General features: G+C 42.4%; 1 protein-coding gene across 1 annotated transcript in view; it reads right to left on the minus strand.

Moving 5' to 3' along the window:
• The window catches only part of LOC133976430 (protein unc-80 homolog), a 41,594-nt gene that overhangs the window by 11,522 nt on the left and 8,073 nt on the right, over positions 1–21,999 (minus strand). The window contains exons 8-40 of the mRNA XM_062414640.1: positions 21,077–21,350; positions 20,721–20,855; positions 20,422–20,638; positions 19,734–19,874; positions 17,640–17,908; positions 17,111–17,452; positions 16,890–17,021; positions 16,333–16,480; positions 15,170–15,220; positions 14,525–14,673; positions 13,103–13,266; positions 12,442–12,540; positions 11,452–11,660; positions 10,214–10,320; positions 9,737–9,890; positions 7,847–8,019; positions 7,521–7,733; positions 7,296–7,431; positions 6,750–6,883; positions 6,369–6,546; positions 6,060–6,273; positions 5,651–5,744; positions 5,356–5,559; positions 5,125–5,232; positions 4,526–4,664; positions 3,950–4,131; positions 3,701–3,832; positions 1,544–1,730; positions 1,245–1,376; positions 751–894; positions 530–630; positions 351–437; positions 68–251 (exon numbers count right to left, since the gene is read on the minus strand). Of these exons, the coding sequence (XP_062270624.1) occupies positions 68–251; positions 351–437; positions 530–630; positions 751–894; positions 1,245–1,376; positions 1,544–1,730; positions 3,701–3,832; positions 3,950–4,131; positions 4,526–4,664; positions 5,125–5,232; positions 5,356–5,559; positions 5,651–5,744; positions 6,060–6,273; positions 6,369–6,546; positions 6,750–6,883; positions 7,296–7,431; positions 7,521–7,733; positions 7,847–8,019; positions 9,737–9,890; positions 10,214–10,320; positions 11,452–11,660; positions 12,442–12,540; positions 13,103–13,266; positions 14,525–14,673; positions 15,170–15,220; positions 16,333–16,480; positions 16,890–17,021; positions 17,111–17,452; positions 17,640–17,908; positions 19,734–19,874; positions 20,422–20,638; positions 20,721–20,855; positions 21,077–21,350 (5,333 nt within the window). The remainder of the gene's footprint in view (positions 1–67; positions 252–350; positions 438–529; positions 631–750; positions 895–1,244; positions 1,377–1,543; positions 1,731–3,700; positions 3,833–3,949; positions 4,132–4,525; positions 4,665–5,124; positions 5,233–5,355; positions 5,560–5,650; positions 5,745–6,059; positions 6,274–6,368; positions 6,547–6,749; positions 6,884–7,295; positions 7,432–7,520; positions 7,734–7,846; positions 8,020–9,736; positions 9,891–10,213; positions 10,321–11,451; positions 11,661–12,441; positions 12,541–13,102; positions 13,267–14,524; positions 14,674–15,169; positions 15,221–16,332; positions 16,481–16,889; positions 17,022–17,110; positions 17,453–17,639; positions 17,909–19,733; positions 19,875–20,421; positions 20,639–20,720; positions 20,856–21,076; positions 21,351–21,999) is intronic.

Genomic DNA, 21,999 nt, shown 5'->3' on the forward strand with positions numbered 1-21,999 from the left:
TAAATGAGATGCTATCCTAATTTAAGAAGATTAGTACAAATGTTACATTTTTAGCACCATAGTTCACCTGGCATGGATGCAGTCACCAGCAATTTGACCTCACACTGCTCCTTCTTCATGGTCTGCTTGAGGTCCTTGAAGAAGAGCCCCTCCACGTAGCCGACCACCTCCCACAGGAACGTGAGCGTGGCCGAGATGGCGTCCATTCCCCACTCGCAGGGAGTCCGTACGAAATACATGATCAGTCCAACCTAGGAGTGAGGAAATTCAAGAGAGGGTGGATGCAAGATGGTTAGATTAAGGAGTAGTGAAGATATAAGATCAGAGCTGAGTTTTCTCTGTTGCCTCACCAGGTAGTTGAAGAGGATGTGAGAGGTCTGGGCCGGCAGATCTCCGATGTTGAGCAGGAGCTTCCTCAGCATGAACATCAGCTCATCCTGACAACACAAGACACTTTTTTCAGCATGCACACTACACCTTCATCAACTTATCACGTATGAGGCTGATTGTTCTCCAGATGTTTACTTACCTGCCTGTTGCTCACGGTTAGTTTTTCCAGAAAGTGGCGGAGGACCAGAGCTGGATCTTCAATCAGGCAGTTCCACAAGATTTGTTGGGCAATAGCGCTCACTGAGGAAACATTGAAAACATTGTTTATGCTTGCAAATACAGTATGTCACCAAACACTATGGAGCAGAGAGGACCCAGACAACAGAAAAAAAACAATGCATTTAACTGAGAGCAGCTTACCGGCCACACCATCCTCTCGGACCTCCCCGTCCTCCATGAGGTGCACTATCGGAAGGACTGCAGCACAGATGCATGCTGGGAAAACAGCTTGGGGCGGCTGTAGCATGTGGTGAGTTGGAGTGTGTTCTGTTGTGTTCTCTTCATCTGGCAAAGAGTAAAAAACTACACGTCACAAGTTTTAGTTTATAGTGTTAGCGTTCTGACATTTCCAAATTAGAACTAAACAAGACACACAACTCGGGCTGATGGTAATATCATTAGTCCGTAAGAAACAGGAAGGGACACAACAAAACCTTATGATGGCACTAAAGGAAAATTCAGGTGTTTAACAAAGTTATTCATCCTCTGGGAACAACAAATGTAAATTTTGTGACAATCCATCTAATAGTTGTTGAGATATTTCGGTCTGAACCAAGTGGCTGACCAGCCAACACTGTCATCACTAGAGCCAAAAAGTATTCCTTTTTTCTTTTTCTTTTTAAAGTCAGTCATACCTTCGGCACTGGCCAATGATCGGACAGACCACACAGAGCCTCTACGGAAAGAGTAGTTCCTGTGGGAGTTACTGGAGGCGCAGGATGGGCTGACAGACAGACGGCGTGATGCCAGGTTCACCACTTCTTCTGCTGGCGGGATCAATGTCAGACATGACCAGTGTAGACACATAAAAAAACAACATGCTATCAAGGTACTGAGGTGTCAGCAGCTTCAAATCAAACTTTTACAGCAGGGCAGGCATCATCACTTGTGTATGTGTGTGTAGAATATGTGCTTGTGTGCCTGGTAGCCCCACCTTCTTCCTCCTGTTCGGGCGGTGGGCTGCATGTGGGCTCGTAGCAGGCCTCCTGAGCCACAGGGATGGCCGTGATGATGCTGGCCTCACGGCCCAGACGCCTCTTCTCTTCCTCTTGCTGCATGTTCTTCAGGATGTGCTCGGCTCGCTGGTGGGAGCGTGACACCGCCCGCGCCGAGAAAGATTTCTGGAAGGGGATAGGCATGGACGGGTTGTGTTGGATCAAACGGAACAGAGGTAGACCAGCGGGAGCAGACATACAGAAGATTCAGAATGATGAAATGCAGAAATTAATATAAAACTGACAGTTTACACTTTTTAGGAACGTGTGCGCACAGCTATTCTAGGCTTACTATTACATCTGAGGAGCATATTGTAATGTAAAATGACTGGACAACACATTAATACAGTAACTCTCCTCCAGCACATTCACCTCATGCTCCAATGCCACCCTGAGCATGATGAAGAACACTGTTGGGAGTATTGAATAGGAAAGATTTCAATCATGACAAACTGTGACACAAATAAATTTATTCAGACTGGAATTTGGAGAATTTACTGTATCTTGTGTACAGTAAATGCCTCATAGCATTCGCACGAGTGCCCATACACATACATATCCAAATAGGCTGAACGCATGATATGAAAACATACACAGCAAAGTCATTCTCATCCAATGACCATGCATAAACAGCACAACACACACAAAATGTCTGAATGTCCGATGCATGCTGTTATTGTTTTCTTAATATCAGACCAAGAGCTAGAAGACATTTTTGATTGTGGTGTGTATCACTGATCAAGATGCAACTATCCGAAATGACCCATATGAACCTCCCCCAGCTTCTGATCTATGGTGAAAACTTATAGCTCCCAATGGACTAAAAACACTACATGGAGAAAAAATTTCTCTCCTGTTGTTAATGATCTGAGGTAACAAGATGCATCAGCACAAACATCCGGACAGAAATACCAACTTACTATGGTATGGACTGACTGAATAAATGTGGGGTACTAAAAACAAAGACAGTCGATAGATAAATTGTAGAACATGTGCTTGTAAGTCTTCATCAAAATGTATAAAAAAATATTTTGATAATCATGCTTCTAAACAAATAAAAAGACAGAGAAATAAAAAGGAAACACCAAGAAATCATTTTAAATAGTTTAAACGGCCATTTTACCTTTAAAAAAATAACAATTGAATTTTTAGCAGATTTCTTGGTGCAGTTGTCCACATTACACAAGCACAGCAGTAACAAATGTCTTTTAAAGCAGTCTAAAGTGCATTGAATCAGCTTTTTGTTGGGTTGAGCAGGACTCCATCCAAAATAAGTTTCGAAATACACCATATGGCCAAAAGTATGTGGATTTGCAAATGTTCATTAATCTGCTGCAAGGGGGCTCCACTCTTCCATAATCTGTGTAGAATATGGCTGCGGGGGATTTGCTCCCATTCAGCCAGAGCATTAGTGAGGTTGGGAAGTGATGTTAAATGAGGTTGAAGCTATAGGCCTCTGTGAACTTGCACATGTTAAAATGTACTAATATGTGCTGCGTTACACCTCAGGGTCTAGTGTGCCTTAGGTCCTCCTTCTGACTCATGATGAATATAGGGACCCTACAGCCAATCACAGACCATCTGAGATTATATAAAGGCTGAGAAGCTACTCTCCTGGGTCTCTTTTCTTGCTCTCTTTTCTGTTATCTACAAAAGTTGAAAGTGCACTTAAATATAAATGTATACTCTGTTGTTTAGAGGTCCCTTCTTGGGAATTCAAGGGCCCAACACAAAAATATGTGGACAGACATACTTTTGGCCATATTGCGTCAAATACCCACTAAACCGAGGCCTTCTTTACAGGTAATGTGATTTCATTTTGCAATGCATGGAACCAAATTTACACTGAAACATAACCCAGGTGTGATCCAAAGGTGCATTTAGGTGCAAGTAACATGAGTCACTGACAGTATTATGTACATTCAATGCATCTTGAAGTCCTAGGTGATTCAAAACTATGTGTAAACATTTTACAAATACTCTTACCCTGACTACTACTGCTAATAATAATAATAATAATAATAATAATAATATGCTGAATATGTTTTGCATCATGCATAATAGGCAAAACCCATATGAACAGGGGTGAGACTTACAGACTGGTCTTCATTGATTGGGTCCTGGACACTGCCAGTGTTCTGGGGCACCCACGGGGGGTCAAATATGGGGACACAGGGCATGCCAAGTATAGGAGATGGCAGAGTGAAGTTGATGCTGGGTGGAGGAATCTGAAAAAGACAAAAAGAGCACACAAAGAGTCTAAGTAGCAAAGTAGTGACAGAAAATGTGTCACAAAACAAATTTTAGTCCCTTTTTGAGGCATAAAAAAAAAATAAAGTCCTTACTTTAAAGATCTGCTGGGCTCCTTCTTCCATACGAGGCCACACTTGGTAGCGGAAACGCCACAGTGTGTAAAACTTTAGGATGGAGTTGATGCGCTGGCAGGGCTCCTGGTGCTGGAACTCAGCCATCATCATTTCGGTCACCGCGTCGGGGACCTTAACCGCACATAGGAGGAACATGGCAGCTGGAGGGGATTCAGATAAGGGTGGCAGAGGGAGGAATGAGGAAAGACAGAAATAAAAAAGGGAAAGGGAGGAAAGAGGGGGAATGAGGGAACAAGAGAGAGGGGGAGAGATGGAAAGGGCAGAAAAGAGATATTGTGGTTGCGGGCAAAATAATTATTCAGGAGGTAGAAGTGTGGAATGGTGGAGGTCAAAAAGAAACAGGAAGGGAAGAAAGAAATGAAAGGACATGATGACTGTTAGAACAAAAAGCATTTGAATATCTAAGACGAAATGTTTAAGTAAATCTACTAAATTAAATCAAACATTTCCTTTCATAATACAAACTCTGAAGGGCACAACAACCTCCAGAGGCGACCCACAGAGCATGGATGCACAGCCTGTTGGCTGACTCACCAGCGGCGGCTGCCATATGTTCGTCCACGCTGAGCAACAGTTCCCAGGCTGCAGGTTGGATGTCTCCATACATGTCGTCCGTCAGGATGGGAGCCGCCTTGGTCAGCAGTGAAAGAGGAGCTGGCGACAAGCTCATCACCTGGAGGGGAACACAGGTCGAAAATATAGAAAATCAAATGTGAAGTGTGTGCCAATATGTGACATTTTCTGGGAATTTAGTTATTTAAATTTTTTTTTTTTACCAAGTAGAATAAAGCTTTTACATTTACAGCTGTAGACACACAATCTATGATAATGTTATAAAGGGATGGCAGGACGTAATGCATTTAAAATCCTTGCAATTTGCTTGGAATAAGAACAACTTGGTAGTTATGAGACAGAAACTCATTCACATATTGTCTGCTTTCATCACTGTTTGCTATGAGAGAACAGTGCCAGCTGTAAAGCAATTGAAAAAAATACCTAATGGCTTAAAAGTTAAATGGGTCAAAACTGCACTGTAGCATAATGACTTCTTCTATTTATTTTAAGGTACAGTTGTTCTATCTAAATAACTTGCTGTTTGATTTAACACGTGCACACAGAGTCACTGTTATCACCTGGTTGCGGATGTACTTGAGCATGCCGGTGTCCTTCTTCCCTTCTGTGTTTGTGTCAGTGGGTCTCCTCTTCATGGACGGGGTCCTCAGGCAAGACTTGTCTGAACACTGAAAGCACAGAGACTTTCCATAAACCACCAAACAAAAACAAAAAAAACAAACCCATCCCTCCCTCATTTTGTTTTTGGAGATATAGTGTAGTGCAGGCCAGTTTCTGTTTGTGAAACTCACCTCTTTGTTCTTCTTGGCGCGTGCCCCGATGTTACCGGAGGAGGTGCTGTCCTCTCTCAGGCTGTCGACTGTCTCGCCGTACACGAGCTTGATGGCACGGACCAGACGGGCGCAGGAGCGGCTGTGATGCTGGTAGCAGCGTGGGTGGCAGAAGTCTATGTGGGTACAGATGAAACTCTGCTGGTTGCACAGCAGAATCATAATCTGTGCCAAGAGAGAGGGGAAGTCGGTATGTAAGAAGCAGCACGAAGATGCTGTATGTGCACATATACTACACATATGTTGATAATCATACATGGAGCCAGGACATGTTGCGGTGGTAGTTATCCTCTGCTCCTCCTGTGCTCTGGCCCTCCGGCTCTATACTGGGTTCACTGGTGCTGAAGGGGCTTCCTTGAAAAGGAAACAAGAACACAAAAATGTTTAAAATCTCAGAAGAAGATGTTAAATGTGGAATTTAAGGTGCTTTCCAATTTTCCCTTTATCTTTTCCTGTAAACATTGTAGCTTGCAATTAAGGATTTTCTTCCTTTGAGCTGCTATTTTATTGCAAAGAAAATAAAGAGGAAACATGTTGGAAGTCGCATTTGAAAAGGCTTTTCCCCTCTTTTATTTGTCATATCATAAAATAATTAATAGGACAGTGGTTGATGAAACTAAAGAATTTCAGCATAATTACCAGTGTGGATGTTTTTTGTCCATAACTTGCCTATGTCAGTGACAGTGTCCCTGCTGTGTGTTTGTGACAGCAGCCCTTCTTCGTTCTCAGACTCCGAGTCTTGGCGGGACATCTTGGTGCTCTTGAGGCTCCCCGCCCGGCGTATGGATGACAGGGAGCCACCCTTCTTTACACGGAAACTGCGTGCCCCTTTGATCTGAAGCAGCCGGGAGCCTCCGATACGAATCTTACGGATAGGCGCTGGAAAGATGGAAGTTAGTGACAAATTATCTATGACTATATATATATTTTTACAATAATAAGCAGGCAAGGCAGTAATGAAACAAATGTCTCACCCTGGGCCTCAGGGGTCTTCTTCTCATCGCAGGTGGTGTCAGATTTCAGAGTATGACTGCTGCTGTTCAGTGAATCGTGTCCGTCCTCATCATCCAGGATGCCTGCAAAGCTGATCTTCCTCTCATAACGATGGCGACCGAGCTCCGGGTCCAGACGCAGGCGGCAGCTGTCCAGATCCTACAGCATGTGAGCATCAACAGTATTATATAGTTCCAGTACATTTCTTGTCTTATTCATCACACATTCAACACAATGAGTGTATTTTCTGTATACTATTTCCAATTTTTTTTAGTAATTACTGACTTTTTAGTAATTACTGACTTGTAAATCAGCAGCTATGATTTGTAATCGTGACCAAATACACAGAAAATGTGACTGACCACGAGTGGTTCGGTGCGTGGCCGTGGTAAGCATGGAAAGGTCTCACGCAGGAAAGTGGTGATTTCCAACAGCAGCTGGCAGGCAGCCATCTTCAGAGCAAAGGGGCAGCCACATTTTGTAGGATTGACTGTGTCTTTGGGAATTAGTACAAATAAAACACTGTAGTTAAAGCTAAATTAGTAAAAAAGTACAGATATCAAGAACATTTTTCTTAAAGGGGACAAGTCATGCACTTTCCCAGATCTATATTTATCATGGGGTTCTACTGGAATATCTTTAAATGATTTACAGTTAAAAAAAACAAAACTCTTTATTTATCTTATAAAGGCTCTTTATGCAGCGGCTCATTTCAGCCTCTGTCTGAAACAGGTAGTTTTAGCTCCTGTCTCTTCAAAAGGAGCCAACTCTGCTCTGATTTGAACTATGTTTAACATAGATATCTAACGTTATAATAGAAAATCACAAAAAGCATGATATGGCCTCTTACAATATAGACTTTTGTGTCAGTATCCAATTTCATTAAAAACGCTCATTTTTTGGCTCACTGTCATCTAAATAGTCCTCTTCCTCATCTTCTTTTCTCATTCTCCGTTTGGTCTCCTCATCGTAAATGTAGCCCAGGATGTTGGCAGGGCTCTCGCTGTCAGAGTGACAGAGTTCACTCAGCCTTGTTCCGATTGCCTGAGTGGATAAAACACATAAAGACACTCACTTGTACAATAAATGGTCGGCGTTAACAATCAGAAGCCTTTGCAAAAACTTAAACTCACGTCTCCCCACTGGCAGAAATGTTTGGCAGCGTTCCACTGAAGTTTCTGGTTTCTTTTGTTGCCAACAATAGGTGATCGCCCCCTGGACAGGCCTCTCTTGGTGATATTTACATGGTGGCCCTTCATCCACTCTGGCCAGTTGCCGCGGTTACACCGGTGAACAAATCGGGCACATTCAAGAAAGAGGGATGCTCGGGCCACAACTGGAGCTTCCTGGAGGAACCAAAAAGCAGATATGTCGGGGTGGGAGCTTTTTTGGGGACATAAAACAGCCCCAGGTGACACATCATGTGCAGAAGACTGGATTAGTACATTCTGAAACATACCAGGTCCAAAGCAGCAGCAAGGATGGAAGCATCAGGTATGGTTCCTGGCTCGCAGCAGTTCAAGAGGAACTGGAAGCGTTTCATGCCTTGTCGAATGGCACCCAAATTCACCACATTCTTGTTCTTCATTGCCTCCTGACTGGCTGCCAGACGCTCCTGAAAACCATGGGGTCCTGGAGGTAAAAGATGAATAGAATAGAAGACAATAGAAGCGAAGAGAACAAGTGAAAGGACATTTTTTTAGTGGGTAAAAATCGTTTGCAAGGTAAAGACTGCACTTTTTTTCCATGTCCACAGCAGTTCTGAAGATTACACACTGTACATTGCATGAAGCAACATCACCATCCAGGACATTTAACAGAAAGCACTGAAGAGCCACCGACAAATGAAGCAGAGCGAGAGACGGACACATAGCCATCGGAAGCGGTTACACTTGGATTTTCAATTAATTATCTTGAGATATTCATTTACTGGCCTCACAGGAGGTCCACAAAAAATTATCATGTGAAGAATCAGTAGGGACAAAACATTATACATAATGTATTTTTTATAAATCATATTGAAATGCCACGTGTAACCGTAGCCATACAGTAGAACGCTGTATGTGGACCATTCTGTTTTTATCACTTGACTGAAACTCAGGCATTGGAAAATACCACCAGACGTCACCACAGAAGAGATGGAAAGACAGCGCCATGCTTGACGTAGCACAGCAATACGCTTGACAGCAGAAAGATGGTTTTATAGATGGGAATTATTCCCCTTGTGTCCTCCATTCCTCTCTTTACACCATTAAGTGAAAGAAAGAGAAAGGGGGTCGAATAGAGAGCAGGACGTGCATAGTTGGAAAAGAAAGGGATGTAGAGTTGGTAACACAATACACAGTTACGGGAGAATCCTGAAAATTGAAATTGGAGTGCTTTATTTTTTCATTATAATACTGAAAAGCTGTTTCTTTTGCGGAGGGATAATGTATTTTGGCAACTGCAAACAACTAGAGGTTACCTATTGTAAAAGGAAAAACAAACAATGTCCACTCCAACACATCTGAATGTTTGGCCTTGTGATCTTTGTTGCACATCATTGCACAATTTGTGAATACAAATTTGGGATGTCAGATATGTTTGTTTCAAAAAGTCAACGGAAAAACATTGCAGCAGTAGTTTGAATATGGTAGGTTAACAATTTTTCTTTTGTTGAAACCACAGATAAAAAAGAGGAACAGTTTTGCAAGAACAAAATCTTGTAGAATAGGATGTAAAATACATAATTTCCTTTTGTCTATGGTAACAATGTAAATGTCATCAACTCATTTAGAATTAAACTTCCATGATGTTAGGAGTTGTGTATTTTATAAAAAGGTCAAAATCGATGAGGCTAAGATCTCTTGGATTCTACTCCGTAGCATGGGTGAAGATCCAAAAATCACTGGAGTAGACTATTTCCATAACGCAACTTGATAGTAATGAGGGAATCAAACAAACATATGTTTTAAATTTTCATTTGTAAAAGGAAGATTATATATTCTTAGTCTTAGTCTTACTTCCCATTACTCTTGCATTGTTTTACATGGACTTTTTGGAAGCTAGTTTGTAGCAGACAGTTCAGCATAAAGATCCCGCCAAACATTCAGGAAAAAAAGGTGTATTTTTACAAACTAGACACTCTGTTAGCCTGAAAGTAGTGTTTTTTCAGTGTAACAGGCAGCTATCCGGCAGTGCTGACATGGAGAATGGCGTACAAGAGAAGAGAACAGACCACTACTTGCGAGGAGACAAGACAGAAAACCACACGGGACAAAAAGAGGCGGGGACAGAGAAGGTGAGAAATAGACAAAGGACGATGGGGCGTGGTTTGGGCGAGGGGCACCCCGGGGTGGGGGAGGTCTACCATCTTTCTCTTCTGTGTGGTGAAGCTTGGATGGATTCCTCCTGCCAGACCTCCATTTACCGAGCCGCTTGAAGAAATTCTCCTCCTCGTCCCTGATGTACTCTGGCCCCACAGCGCCCCCTTCTGACAGCTTCACCGCACTGGTGAACTTCACCTGTTAATACATGAACACACACAGTCATGTTTTCACTTTAGAGGACTTACTTACAGAATGGCATGAGGGTGAATTCTGCTAAACTGAAAGCACAAATGAATAAATTGAGAGTAAAATGTACCAAATCGAGTGCACAAATTGTTAAATCCAGTGCAGTAATTATTAAAATAACAACACAAATAAGAGCTAAGGGCATGAATTAGTTAGATTTTTCCTCATGACCACTCCTGGCTCTGTAGATTTCAAATGTTAAAGACAAAAGACGACAAGGCTTTGACTTTTATGGAGAAATGCTATGTTATGACTCTGTTAGCCCTCCTGACCTTTGAACTCTGTCGTATGAAGGAGAGTCGGTCCACTGAGCTGATATCCAGCAGGTCCTCAACACCGTCAGTCAGTCCAGAAAGAGAGGAACGCTTCAGCCAGTTTCCTGAATATACGTGAATATTCAGAAACATACATGAACAACTGATACTGCAGAAGAAGAAGCCACAGATGTACTGCACACACTGGGTTATGAAGGCAAGTACACATGCAAACACACTGTATTAAGGAAGAGGAGGGAACATTGGGGGAAAGCATTCAGTCGTTGTTAATGCACAGTGACACACATTCAGGGTAGTTAATTCAATTCACAGACTGAGGTTCATTCAAAAAAGGTACAAAATTATTTTTGTTGTTTCCTAACGGATGAAACAAAAGACCATGGTCGAGTGGTATTTGCAAATACTTTGTTTTCACATAAGTTGCTGACAGATAGATGGAGTAAACTATACTGCCTGATAAAGACAGGGAACATGCGGTGCAGTATCAGAGTGGGTGACAAATATGTTTTCAGGCTGGACTGACAGCCGAAAGTTTACAAGGCTTTCAGTTGAGTTGGGGTATCACACAAAAGTCTATAACCTGCAGCACCCTCCATCCTTCTAATACGTTTTGCAAAATACAATTTGACCCAGGTCTGGAGCATCGTGCACACTGGGAGAGATGACCAACACACACTGTGTAACATGACACAAACATGAAGATGGGTCCACATCCACATACGTAAGACAGAGAGAGTGAGTGGTAGGCGAACAGTCCCACGGCATGCTGAGGCACAAGAAGGAACACAAAACAGACCAAAGAGATGAGGTGACTTGGCCTTGTGGACAGGCAGTGTTCCAATGTTAGACATACAAAACACATCATGTTAGAGTGAAATTCAAGGTGACATTAGGACAGCGTATGCAATGGTATGGTCATGGAAATGCATACTGTCCATGGATCTGACATAAAAAAAAATAACTTGGAAGATATGTCAAACACTGAGAACAGACAATTTCCAATGAGAGAAAACCTCTTTGGAAAAATGGGTGCATAAGAACATAAGTTTATGTTGCATTATTGAACAAAAATATGAAGGAAAACTGATATTAACCTTTCCTAAAGACAGCAGAGCTTAACTTTTATTGATATTGTTCAAGAGTGCAATAACACTAGTTAACTGCTACGGTGCACTTCAGTGCAAACAGTCTTCAAGAAGATTTGGAGCTGTTGGATAAAAGAGCAGTTCTCTTACCTATTGGTAATTTCAGTTTCTTGCGCAGTGAAATACGACGGGACCTGGAACGGGAGCGCCGGTCAGTGGTGGTGCCAGAGTGGGCAGTGGTGCATTCTGAGGTGTCCTGTTCTGATTGGCTGCTGGTGTCACTGGCGGCACTCTGCGACTTAAACATCTTCCTCCAAAAATCTTTCCTGCCCAGCAGAGCACCTGGGATCTGCTCTTCACTGGAGGTACAGAGAGGGAGAGATGGAAGGGAGGATTTTAAGAGGAACTATTACGCTCATTTCCAGTTGTATACTTTTGTTCTGGGACTCCAAGAGTAGCTTTACATGATTCACTCCTTAATTTTCTTATACTGGCCCGTTTTATGCAGCCCCTCAGTTCAGTCTCTTAACAGACAGTATTAGCTCCTGTCTCTTTAAGGCACAGACAACACAGACAGTTTGGAGGCCAAGAAGTGACGGGACTACATGAATTGCAGGAGGAGAGAAGAAAAAGACCAGTATATCATCTTCATCATAATCTTATCATCAATGCTGGAGTGAGAGACTTTCGAAGGGACATTTTTATACCACTGCAGCTTCAGTTCATTGGTGGTGGACAACGAAAGAGACATGATTTCACTCAAATTCACTCATGAAACACTCATTACTTGTATGGTGGAGGCAGTCCTGTTTACCATGTATTAAAGGTTGTTGTTAAGACACAGATGAGGGGAGAAAGCTGCCTGAGGAGGGCTTTAGTTTCAAATTCTAGCATTGTTTGCCTTTTCCTTCGAACACCGCCTACCCCAGCTTTAAATGTCTATTTAAGGGAAAATACTTATTAGACATATTCTCGTCTTTCAGTGTTAATACGACCTGTTCTTCCTTGAGGGGGCGGAGAAAGGAGCAACATGAGGAGTATTAAAAATTAGGAGACAGGAAGCTGATTTAGAACAGAGAAATGGCAGCTTGGCTCAACATAGATGGTGCTATATGGAGATACTGTGAGGTGGACACTCACTGTTCGGGTGTCTGGGGGGGTCTGCTGGAGATGTAGCTGCGACACTCATCTGCAGCACTGGACACCTGACCCTTCTCCCCGGACACACCCGCTTCTGACCTGCACACACACACACACACACCCCCCAATACACAGACAGAGCACTCAGGCCACCCGATTTGGATACCAACTGAACCGAACCTTGGTAAGGACACCTGGATGAAAACCTTTGCAAACATGTGCAGAACATGCATGCAAACTCCATAAAAATGTTGCAATCATGTCTGGTGCCCTTTAAATACTTACTGTTTGTTTTTATTGTTTCATAAATCTAGTATTCTTACATTTACCAGCAAGGTAATAGCCTGTAAAAGTCAATACTTCACAACTTTACCCAGCGTGCTAGTTCCTACTCAGTATGAGGCAGGTCATTTTGAAAATGAGGACATCAAATCAGTCACTCACACAAGAAAAACAGATGCAGACAGGACAGAAAATAAATAAAAAAATAAAAAGGTAAGCAGTGATGAGAAGCGTAGCGCTGCTATGGGATTCGGATGAGAAATATTATTTTATCACTTACTGGGGGAAGGGGTTTAAAATCTTCGTTTGCCTCAACAGGAAGTTACAAGTTTATGCCTGGATAAAACATGATGTCATTTAGATCACTTCTAGCCAGTACCTCTTTGGTCCAGGCTGTTTAGTTTCTTCCTTCTCCTCGGGTTTCTTGGTGGTGGCGACCTTCTCTGCGCTGTCTAGGAGTGCGCTCAATGCCACCCTGCGGAACACATTTCCATGGGCCTCCTTAATGAACTGCACCAGCTGGCGGATGTCACAGTACAGACCCTGGAGAAAAAGAGGGTAACAAACAACGAGTGAGTCGAATGGTGCCTGAATAAGAAAGTGTGTCAGAGGAAGAAAATTGACAGCTAGGGCCTAGAATTAGATTTGACTTTGCCATCAAAATAGAGTGTGTTGTTTTCTGCACATGCATAAATGCATAAATGCATAAATGTAGGGTGGGCAGGAGCATGCTCAAGCCACCAGCTCCAGCTTGTGAGTGGGTGGCCTCTGATTCTGTGCCATAGTGAAGCCTGCCTTAAAAAGTGTCTCATCTTCCGCCAACGTACGCCAGTCATGCCAGCCTTCAGGCTTTCTAGACTGCAGAGTGGCCCATTATCTCATTGCTCTGAAAGCAGTGATCCAAGTACCGTTAAAGAGGCTGCAGTAACTATCTGATGTTATGTGTGGTTGAAAAAATTGGGAAAAATCTTGATGTCTTAGATAGAAACAACTACAGTAGCAACAAATGTATATCAGTATTACAATATATGTATTAATGAGTATGTCAATGAGGAATATACATAGACTTAACCTTTCAAACTTGGTTTCAAAACCAATGTAGTATTTCTTTTTGACATTAATCAAATAAACAAACAAAGTTATGGTTCAGAAATCTTTGGTATTATTAATCATGAGTTTAACGCTCAAAAACTGATCAAAAAACTGTTATCCGACTTTGACTCAAATGTTGCTAAATCCTGATTGGTGCATGGAAATAGTAGTAATGACATATTATCACACCTGGTATCAGAGGATTAGGAAATGTTCTTGTCTAAATAACTCAAACTCAATTAATCCATTATCAAAATAATTTGTGATTAATTTCATAGTTAGCAACTAACTGACTAATTGCCCCAGCTCTGAATAAATATATAGTGTAGTGGACAAACATTCAATATTCTCTCAGCTAAAAGTTTTGGGAATATGTTTGAACATTTTAACATGAACATTTGTCATCTTCATTTGTGACAAAAATCAAGACTGCTTAGGTTAATGTCTTTATTCAGACTGAGATTAAAGTACACTCCAAGTCCAATTCATCACGCATGACAGAGCATTATGAACAAAGGCATGTTCTTCGGGCTTTTTACAAAATGAACCATTAATAATTAATAAGAGCAAATTAAAGTAATATGACTACAAATGATATGTGAAGCTCAGGCTGAATATCTGAATCAAGGAAGAGCCAAAGAGACCAGTGTGGAAAAATAAACACAGACAGAGGGAGGCAGATGGACACATGACTTCACACACCACTCACCAGGTTCTCCGGGCTGTGGAGCTCATGAGTGGTCGAGGCACACCGGGTGATGAGGGACTTGAACATGCAGCCCACAACCACCGCCTCCATGTTCTGTGCCACAGATTTGTTGTCCCCTGTGGTGAAGTTGTTCCCGAAACCTGCCTTGTCTGGAAGCAACAGGGAGGCGGGAGAGACCACGGATCACACAGGGGGGTGGTTTAGTCACCAGGGGTGGAGAACATTATTGACAGCTGACCAGCTGGAGTTTAAACAGTGAGCCCAAACAACAGGGAGGGAATGGGGGGCAGGTGGGGAAAAAGGAAAGGGTTCATAAAGCATATGGGGGAGAAGCAAACTGAAAAGGATTTAGGGTAGGGGATAAGGAATACATGCAAGTGACTAGGGCCCGCTATAACACCATACAGTGGGGGGCTTATTCTCTTGGTCCAGTTAGATGACACTTATCGTCTATGCAAAAAATAGAAGCTCGATGAACACCAGATTCAACCATACAGGTCTAAATTTTGAAGTTGCAGGTGAGTTTTGTCACTTTCAGACAGAGTGAGGGGTGCAGCAATGGAAGCGGTGCCTAGGGATGGGTCTGATCAGGTGAGTGTATTCATCTTACTGCTTATATTATTGTTATTGATTATGTGTATCTACCGATGTTTCTTTTTTTCGCCCTCCTGGACCTCTCACTTGCACTGCCGTACTCTGCAAGAGAAAAGAGGCGGGGCACAAGTTGATTGACATCAGGCCAGCACAGACATGTACGCGGCGTCAGGATGTGGCACCCCACCTCCGGAAGGAGGTGAACTTGAGACGCACACACAGACTGCCACACGCAAATATAACACACACACACACACACATTACAAAAAAAATAAACATGGTGCCCTGTGCACTTTCAGAACTAAAACACTCATCATTTCAGTAACTTGCCAACTGTACAGTATTTTGTATGACATGATTGTGCTGATTCTAGCTTACAAAATACTTCAAATTGAAGTGCAAAACTGAATTGGCATGTACAATGTGTCTCAATGCTCAGCAATAAAGCCCCTGATTGAGCAGAGATGTAATGGGAAAAGCTTTGGATTGGCAAGTGTACAGAATGGATGAGTAAGGAAGGTAGGATTAGGCTCGTTGAGGTGGATGAAGAAAAGTAGGGAAGATGGAAGCAGGAGGAGGACGACAAAAAAGGGGACACAGACAAGCAGAAACAAGTGGAAGGAGGAAGGGTAAAACAGATATATAAACAGATATAGCGCTGGAATGCAAAGTCGAAGTGTGGGGTGAGACAGTGGTAGTACAATTCAGCTTTGCAAACCACACTGGAGCATCGAAGCTGTCCCACATTAGACCTTTGAGTGTAATATAAATTTAAATGGTTATATTAAAAAAAAAGTGCAAAAACACAAGAGAATTTGTTGCAAAGTAGCGCTGAAATAACAATCAAATTAATCTACAACTATTATCATGACTGATTCATTATTTAAGCAAAATCATTCACTTTTTCCAGCCTCTAAAATGTGGGGTTTCAAACTGTTTGAGGAAGTGTGGCCATTTTTCACCTCTTATTGACAAAAAAAATAAATTAAAAGAAGATAGTCAGCAGATTAATTGTTATGGAAAGCATTGTTAGTTGCAGCCCTACTGCACATGATATCACCTATTTGCAGCCTCTTAATTTATACAAGAATCAGCATTTTAAAGCAATGTTGGTCCTATTTTGTGCATTTGTTGTCAGTGCCTATCAATTTAATTATTTTTGTGTGTGTGTCTTGATTAGCATCTGGTCCCACTCACACACGCAAGATACTTACTGTCAGTGATGGGCTCCATGCAGAAGCCCAGCAGTGCATGCAGGAAATCCACTATGTTATTGAGGGAGTCTTTGTTGACATACTCGCGCATTGTCTGGCGAAACTGCAGCTTGTCCAGCTTATACAGGTTGGTCAGGCAGTTCTGTGCCTGAAAGGAAAGAGGTGGGATGAGATACACGATTAGAAAAAAGTCACTGCGAAGTATTAAAGATTTACACGTCGTATTATTTTGCAGGATGTGCTATTTTCATCAATTCTCATGGAAGATATCAGTTGTTGAGACAGCATTTTATCGCTTCTCTACTAAATCCAATAACAGAAAATATTGATCAGCGTTAAAATAGAATTCCAGATGCTTATAAACTCAGCCCAGTGCACCTTGAAGGATTCATTTCAGTTTCATGAAACTTTGATTGCATCAAACAGGCAATGCAGTTAATAATTAATAGAATATGAATACATGTCAGGCACTGCAAACTGTGCAAATTAGTGGAAAAATGCAAACATGCACAGAGGAGGGTCAGCCGAGGTAAAAGAGAGAGAGTGAGGAGTCTGACCTGCATCCTGAGGCGGTCTCCTGACAGCCCGCGGTGTCCCTCACCGCAGCCATAGGCGCAGCCCAGAGATTTGACTATCTTTATCAGCATTGTGAGAGCCAATCGGTGGGCGCTGAGGCTGGAGCCCTCTTCCTGTACATTGCATAGGATGCAAATGTGATCATGCAGGTTAAAGTTTTATGTATATATATATAAAAATGTCTTCAAAATTTATAACGCACCTTTTTATCATTATCCTTGTTATTCTTCACATCATCCTTGCTCCCTTGCCCACTTCCTCCACCACTTCCCCCTCCTCCTCCACCTCCGCCTCCATCTCCCCCTCCACCTGCTCCAGCCCCCGGGACCGCCCCGCCTCCCTGGGCTCCTCCGCCGAGACCCTGCCCCGCCGGATCTTTGGCTCGTGCCTCCTGGTTCTCCTTGTTGTCGGGCTTGGACAGTTTCTTGCCCATGCCTGGCACTACACCCAGCTGTAGCAAGCAGTCGATGATGTTGAGGGCCACGTCGCAGATTCGGGAGCTGATGTCGTGGCTGAGGACAGCGTAGAGTGCTCGGAGGACAGCCTGGCAACCAAGAGGGAAAGAGTCAAGGTGAGAAATTGATGCCGAAATTAGTCCTTTTTTTGACAATTCATCATTTTCACTTTTGGGCTCCTTGGATTGGATTGTACTTTTTTTGAGTTTTCAGGTCCAAGACTGAGAGAGAAAACCCCCCCCATCAAATTCAGTTTAGGTTCATCAAGTCACTTACGGTGAGGTCCAACATGCCATTCTTCAGCACAAAGTTATTGGTCCCCTCGATGTTCCCCCCTTCCTCCAGACAGGAGTAGTTGATGCAGGAGTCAGTGAGGCTGCGCGGCAGGTTGGCGCAGGCCAGCGGCTCCACGGGTATCTCCGGTACGGCCACTGGGTTGCAGAGCTTCTTCATGTGCTCGGTGAAGAAGTCGGCGTACCCCACGTTGAAGGACGCCACTGTTGTGTTGAATGCTGCCATGGTGATGGTGGAGATCTGAGACCGAACTGTAGGCAGCAGAAGAAGACATGTTATCATTTTGTAATATTGTCTTAATCAGATCTTTTTCTTTAATTGTGCTCAGTTTCTCAACCCCAAATATGTCCCTTAATTAATCAATTAACCTTGATGTACTCCTGGTTTTATGTGGCACTCTTATGTACATGATTAAAATTAAAGTTATTAAGCATTGTATGTTTTACACCTCGTTCCAAATTATGCAAATGAAATTTTTCAGTCAGTATAATATTCAAGTCATCAACCATTAGAGTATAATTCAAATTTTATTGAACAAACCTCCCAATGATAACAGAATGTTTTTCAAAAATCTAAAAAATCTAAATGCACTGCACCAAATTATTATGCCAGCAGAGTTTCAAAACATTTTATAGGTTGTAAAGAACTGAAAATGGTAATTTGTTGAATTTGCAGCATTAGGAGGTCATATTTACTGAAATCAAAAGCTATTTCAATCAAAAACATCTTAACATGCCAAGTTACATGTTAACACAGGACCCCTTCTTTGATATCACCTTCACAATTCTTGCATCCATTGAACTTGTGAGTTTTTGGGGAGTTTCTGCTTGAATTTCTTTGCAGGATGTCAGAATAGCCTCCCAGAGCTGCTGTTTTGATGTGAACTGCCTCCCACCCTCATAGATCTTTTGCTTGAGGATGCTCCAAAGGTTCTCAAAAGGGTTTAGGTCAGGGGAGGATGGGGGCCACACCATGAGTTTCTCTCTTTTTATTGCACTATTTGACACTTTTCGGCAGCAGAGAGATCCTTTTCCTTTCCTATATTGCTTGAAACCAGTGGCCTGCTTAATAATGTGGAACGTCCTTCTTAAGTAGCTTCCCTTTAATTGGGCTCACCTGGCAAACTAATTATCACAGGTCTCTGAGATTGATTTCAGTGATCCAAAGAGCCCTGAGACACAATACCAATGCATGTGTTTAACTGACTAACAAAAAATTAAATGTTTATGACACTTAAATTTGGAACGCAGTATATATTCGGGTGTAGTCTGTGTTTCACCTGGCTGCAAGGCACATTTCAGCTTAAGGGCAATAACATTGGAGTTGAAGTAATTTTGGGGCATAACTGGGTCTAAAGTGTAAAACTTTTAGAGCTAAAATAACTGAATTAGATGTTTAAAAAACAACAACTAATTGAAAGCTTTATATTCAAGGTTTTTAATTACTTAATTTAAGGTTTTAAGCCTTAAATGCAATGCCAAGTGTCGTAATCTTCAAATAAAAAATATCAGATGCATTCAATTGTATCCAGTAATTTCTTAAATCAAAATATCTGCTCTGTTTTGCCATAATGTAAAGACTGAAATGACTTGTGGCAGCTTTTATCCAATTATATCTACGTGATATGAGAGAAGAGTAATTCATGTCAGAATCAACTCTCAGCTATAATTATATTCTGTTCTCACTTAACCTAATAGTGCACACGTGATGCAGTGCAGAGCAGAGTGTACAGCCAGCACTATTATTTGTATGCAAATTAGCATTGTCACAACAATATTACTGTCCTATTTTTGCTCTGCTCAGCAGGTCTCAGAGGAACCAGCAGTGCCTGTCTTCGCTTTATTATAGCTGATAGATGACAATATGATTATTTTATAGTTTGTCATTTAATTTTTTATTTAATTTTATTTTTTATAAAACGTGCATGTTTGATATCACTCTGCTCTTCTGCAGAGCTTCTCTAGTAGCACGGAGCATTTTCTATTATCCTGGTTTTGGTTTTAATCACTGCTGTGTGCTGACTTTATGATTTTTGCAGTTTTTACTAGATTTCTCTCAACTGCGGGTCCTTCTTACCCTCTTTGACGGTGTTATCGCTGTGGCTGTTGGAGTGGTCGGGCATGTCTCTGAGCAGAGAGTGGTGGGAATGAGAGTGTTTGGCGCTCAGGCTGTCTGCGTCTGCAGCTGTGTCTGTGCTGCCCCTCCGTGTGAATTTTCCTGGTGACGCAAAAGATTTAGATGTCAGGACTTAAACACACACACATACAGTACAGAGCCAAACACACCTATAATAAGATGATAAAGGCCAGCTGAATATTTTAAAGCAGCATGAGAGTGAAAAAGACCAGGCTGTTAAGGCTGAAACAGAGGATTAAATTACTTATATTTTCATAGCATGATAGCTGCTATAAATTCTATTTCATGCACTTTTTCCTGCATATATTTGGCATTTTGAGAATAATCCTTTGAAATTTAAAGCAGTAGCCAAGCTAACTGGATTTACACGGTACTGTGAAAGTCAACCGACTCATAGAAAGCTCATTCACAGCTTTAAAAAGTCAGTAACTCGGGATAATAACAAGGAACGTCTTTGTGCCTGGTGAATTTTGATCACACTTCTCTGTGAGAGAAGTGATACCAGCACCTATACTGACGTTAATGAACTGACCTAATTGACAACCAGATCCAGACAGAATCCTCTGACTCACCAACTGCGGGCTTAAGGCATGCAGTTATTTCTCATTATGATGATCACTCAACCTACCCATGATGGTGGCCTGCCAACCACTGCGGTCAAGAGTTCGCCGATCGTCACCCAGGCCGGAGAAGCTTCCGAAGGAGAAGGTGCTGCGGGTGGGCGAGACGTCTAAGTGATCATCGTGGAGCAGGAAAGGAACCCCCATACGGCGCTGACGCTTCTTTCCTGTGTGATGGTAGGGGATAGAGCCCTTCCTCTCCCGGTCTTCACGCCGGTTCTTAAACTGAAACAGAAGAAGAAAAAGGCCTCCCAGTAAGAACCACATCGGTCTTATGAGATAAAGGGCTATATAAAAAATGTCTGACCTTCTTGAAGATGTTCATGCCCAGGTCAGAAGAAAGGTCAGGAACTGCCTGTCGACGAAGATTGGTCAAGGACACTTTTGCAAAGGTCTCCGTGCTCAGAGATTTGCCTTCCTCATTGCATTTCAGGCTCATATCCTGCAGATACACATCAGAGGATACAGATGATGTGATGGTTAGTGCAGCATGGACATCTGAAAAACTACTTGAATCCATTTTCATGACAGCTTGTGCAAGAAAAGGTGTTTCAGTAGTTTGTTTTGCCATTGAAATGATAAATAGATAACAATAGAGCATTAATCTTTATACAGTTCATTCATGAAATCCACACGACTACTTCTTTATCCTCTTGCTATTACCTGGGTCTTGTGGGTATTAACTAATGAGGGCGTGGCAGCCACCATGGAGCTGCTGCGAGGGCGTGGCAGAGGCGTGACCAGGGGCTCCGGGGGGCGTTCAGGCCTTTCCTCCAGGATCTGCCTCAGGCGCTGCAGGTAGTACATTAAGGCCCAGTGAACACCCTCCTCTGTCCAATGGGGCTGCAGGAGGCAGCGCAGAACTGCTACATCAAAGTAGGTGGCGTAGCGTGCTCGCTGGGAGAGGGATGTTGGCAAGCCGGCAGGAGCTGATGTCCTGGAACAAAGTGGGGAGCGTGTTTAGCACCTGACTGATTTCACCCCCCTTCCCCTCCCCCAAAATACAGGTTTAAACAGGCTCAGATGTAGTCCAGAGCTGACCATAGATTTATTATTAGAACTCTGCTACTAACTAACAAACTGCACTTCCTGTTTGCATCACTCAAAAAATGATGGGAACTGCAGTGTGAAACTTCCAATCATCCCAAATTAGTTTTGGTTAATATAATGGATGAAAAGTGAGTTTTATTTTATTTTATTGTGTATTATCAATAGATTTTAGATAGCACCAAGGCAGATAATGTCCCATTGACATTGACATTGTTGAACCCAGGAACTCTCCTCTGTGCATTCACATAGATATATTTATTTACAGTAGCGTGCGGTGGTGTTTCAGTCAGGGCCAGCACCAAAATCCAACCCTCCCAAAAAGAAAGTATTGTATGCCGATACAGCCAACAGAGCAGCCGCACACATATGCCCTACAATATATACACATTGCGAATCCAATGTAAGGCCCCTATTATGCAACAGTACTACACCAAAATGACAGCTGATCAACAGCTGCAACGCATCAAAACACCACTGTGCAGCATCGCCATCAGATCATCTTCCCTTACGTCACTGCCCACTTTACAATGCACATA

The sequence above is a fragment of the Scomber scombrus genome, chromosome 24 (assembly GCF_963691925.1).
Source record: "Scomber scombrus chromosome 24, fScoSco1.1, whole genome shotgun sequence".
In the NCBI taxonomy this organism is placed as follows: domain Eukaryota; kingdom Metazoa; phylum Chordata; class Actinopteri; order Scombriformes; family Scombridae; genus Scomber; species Scomber scombrus.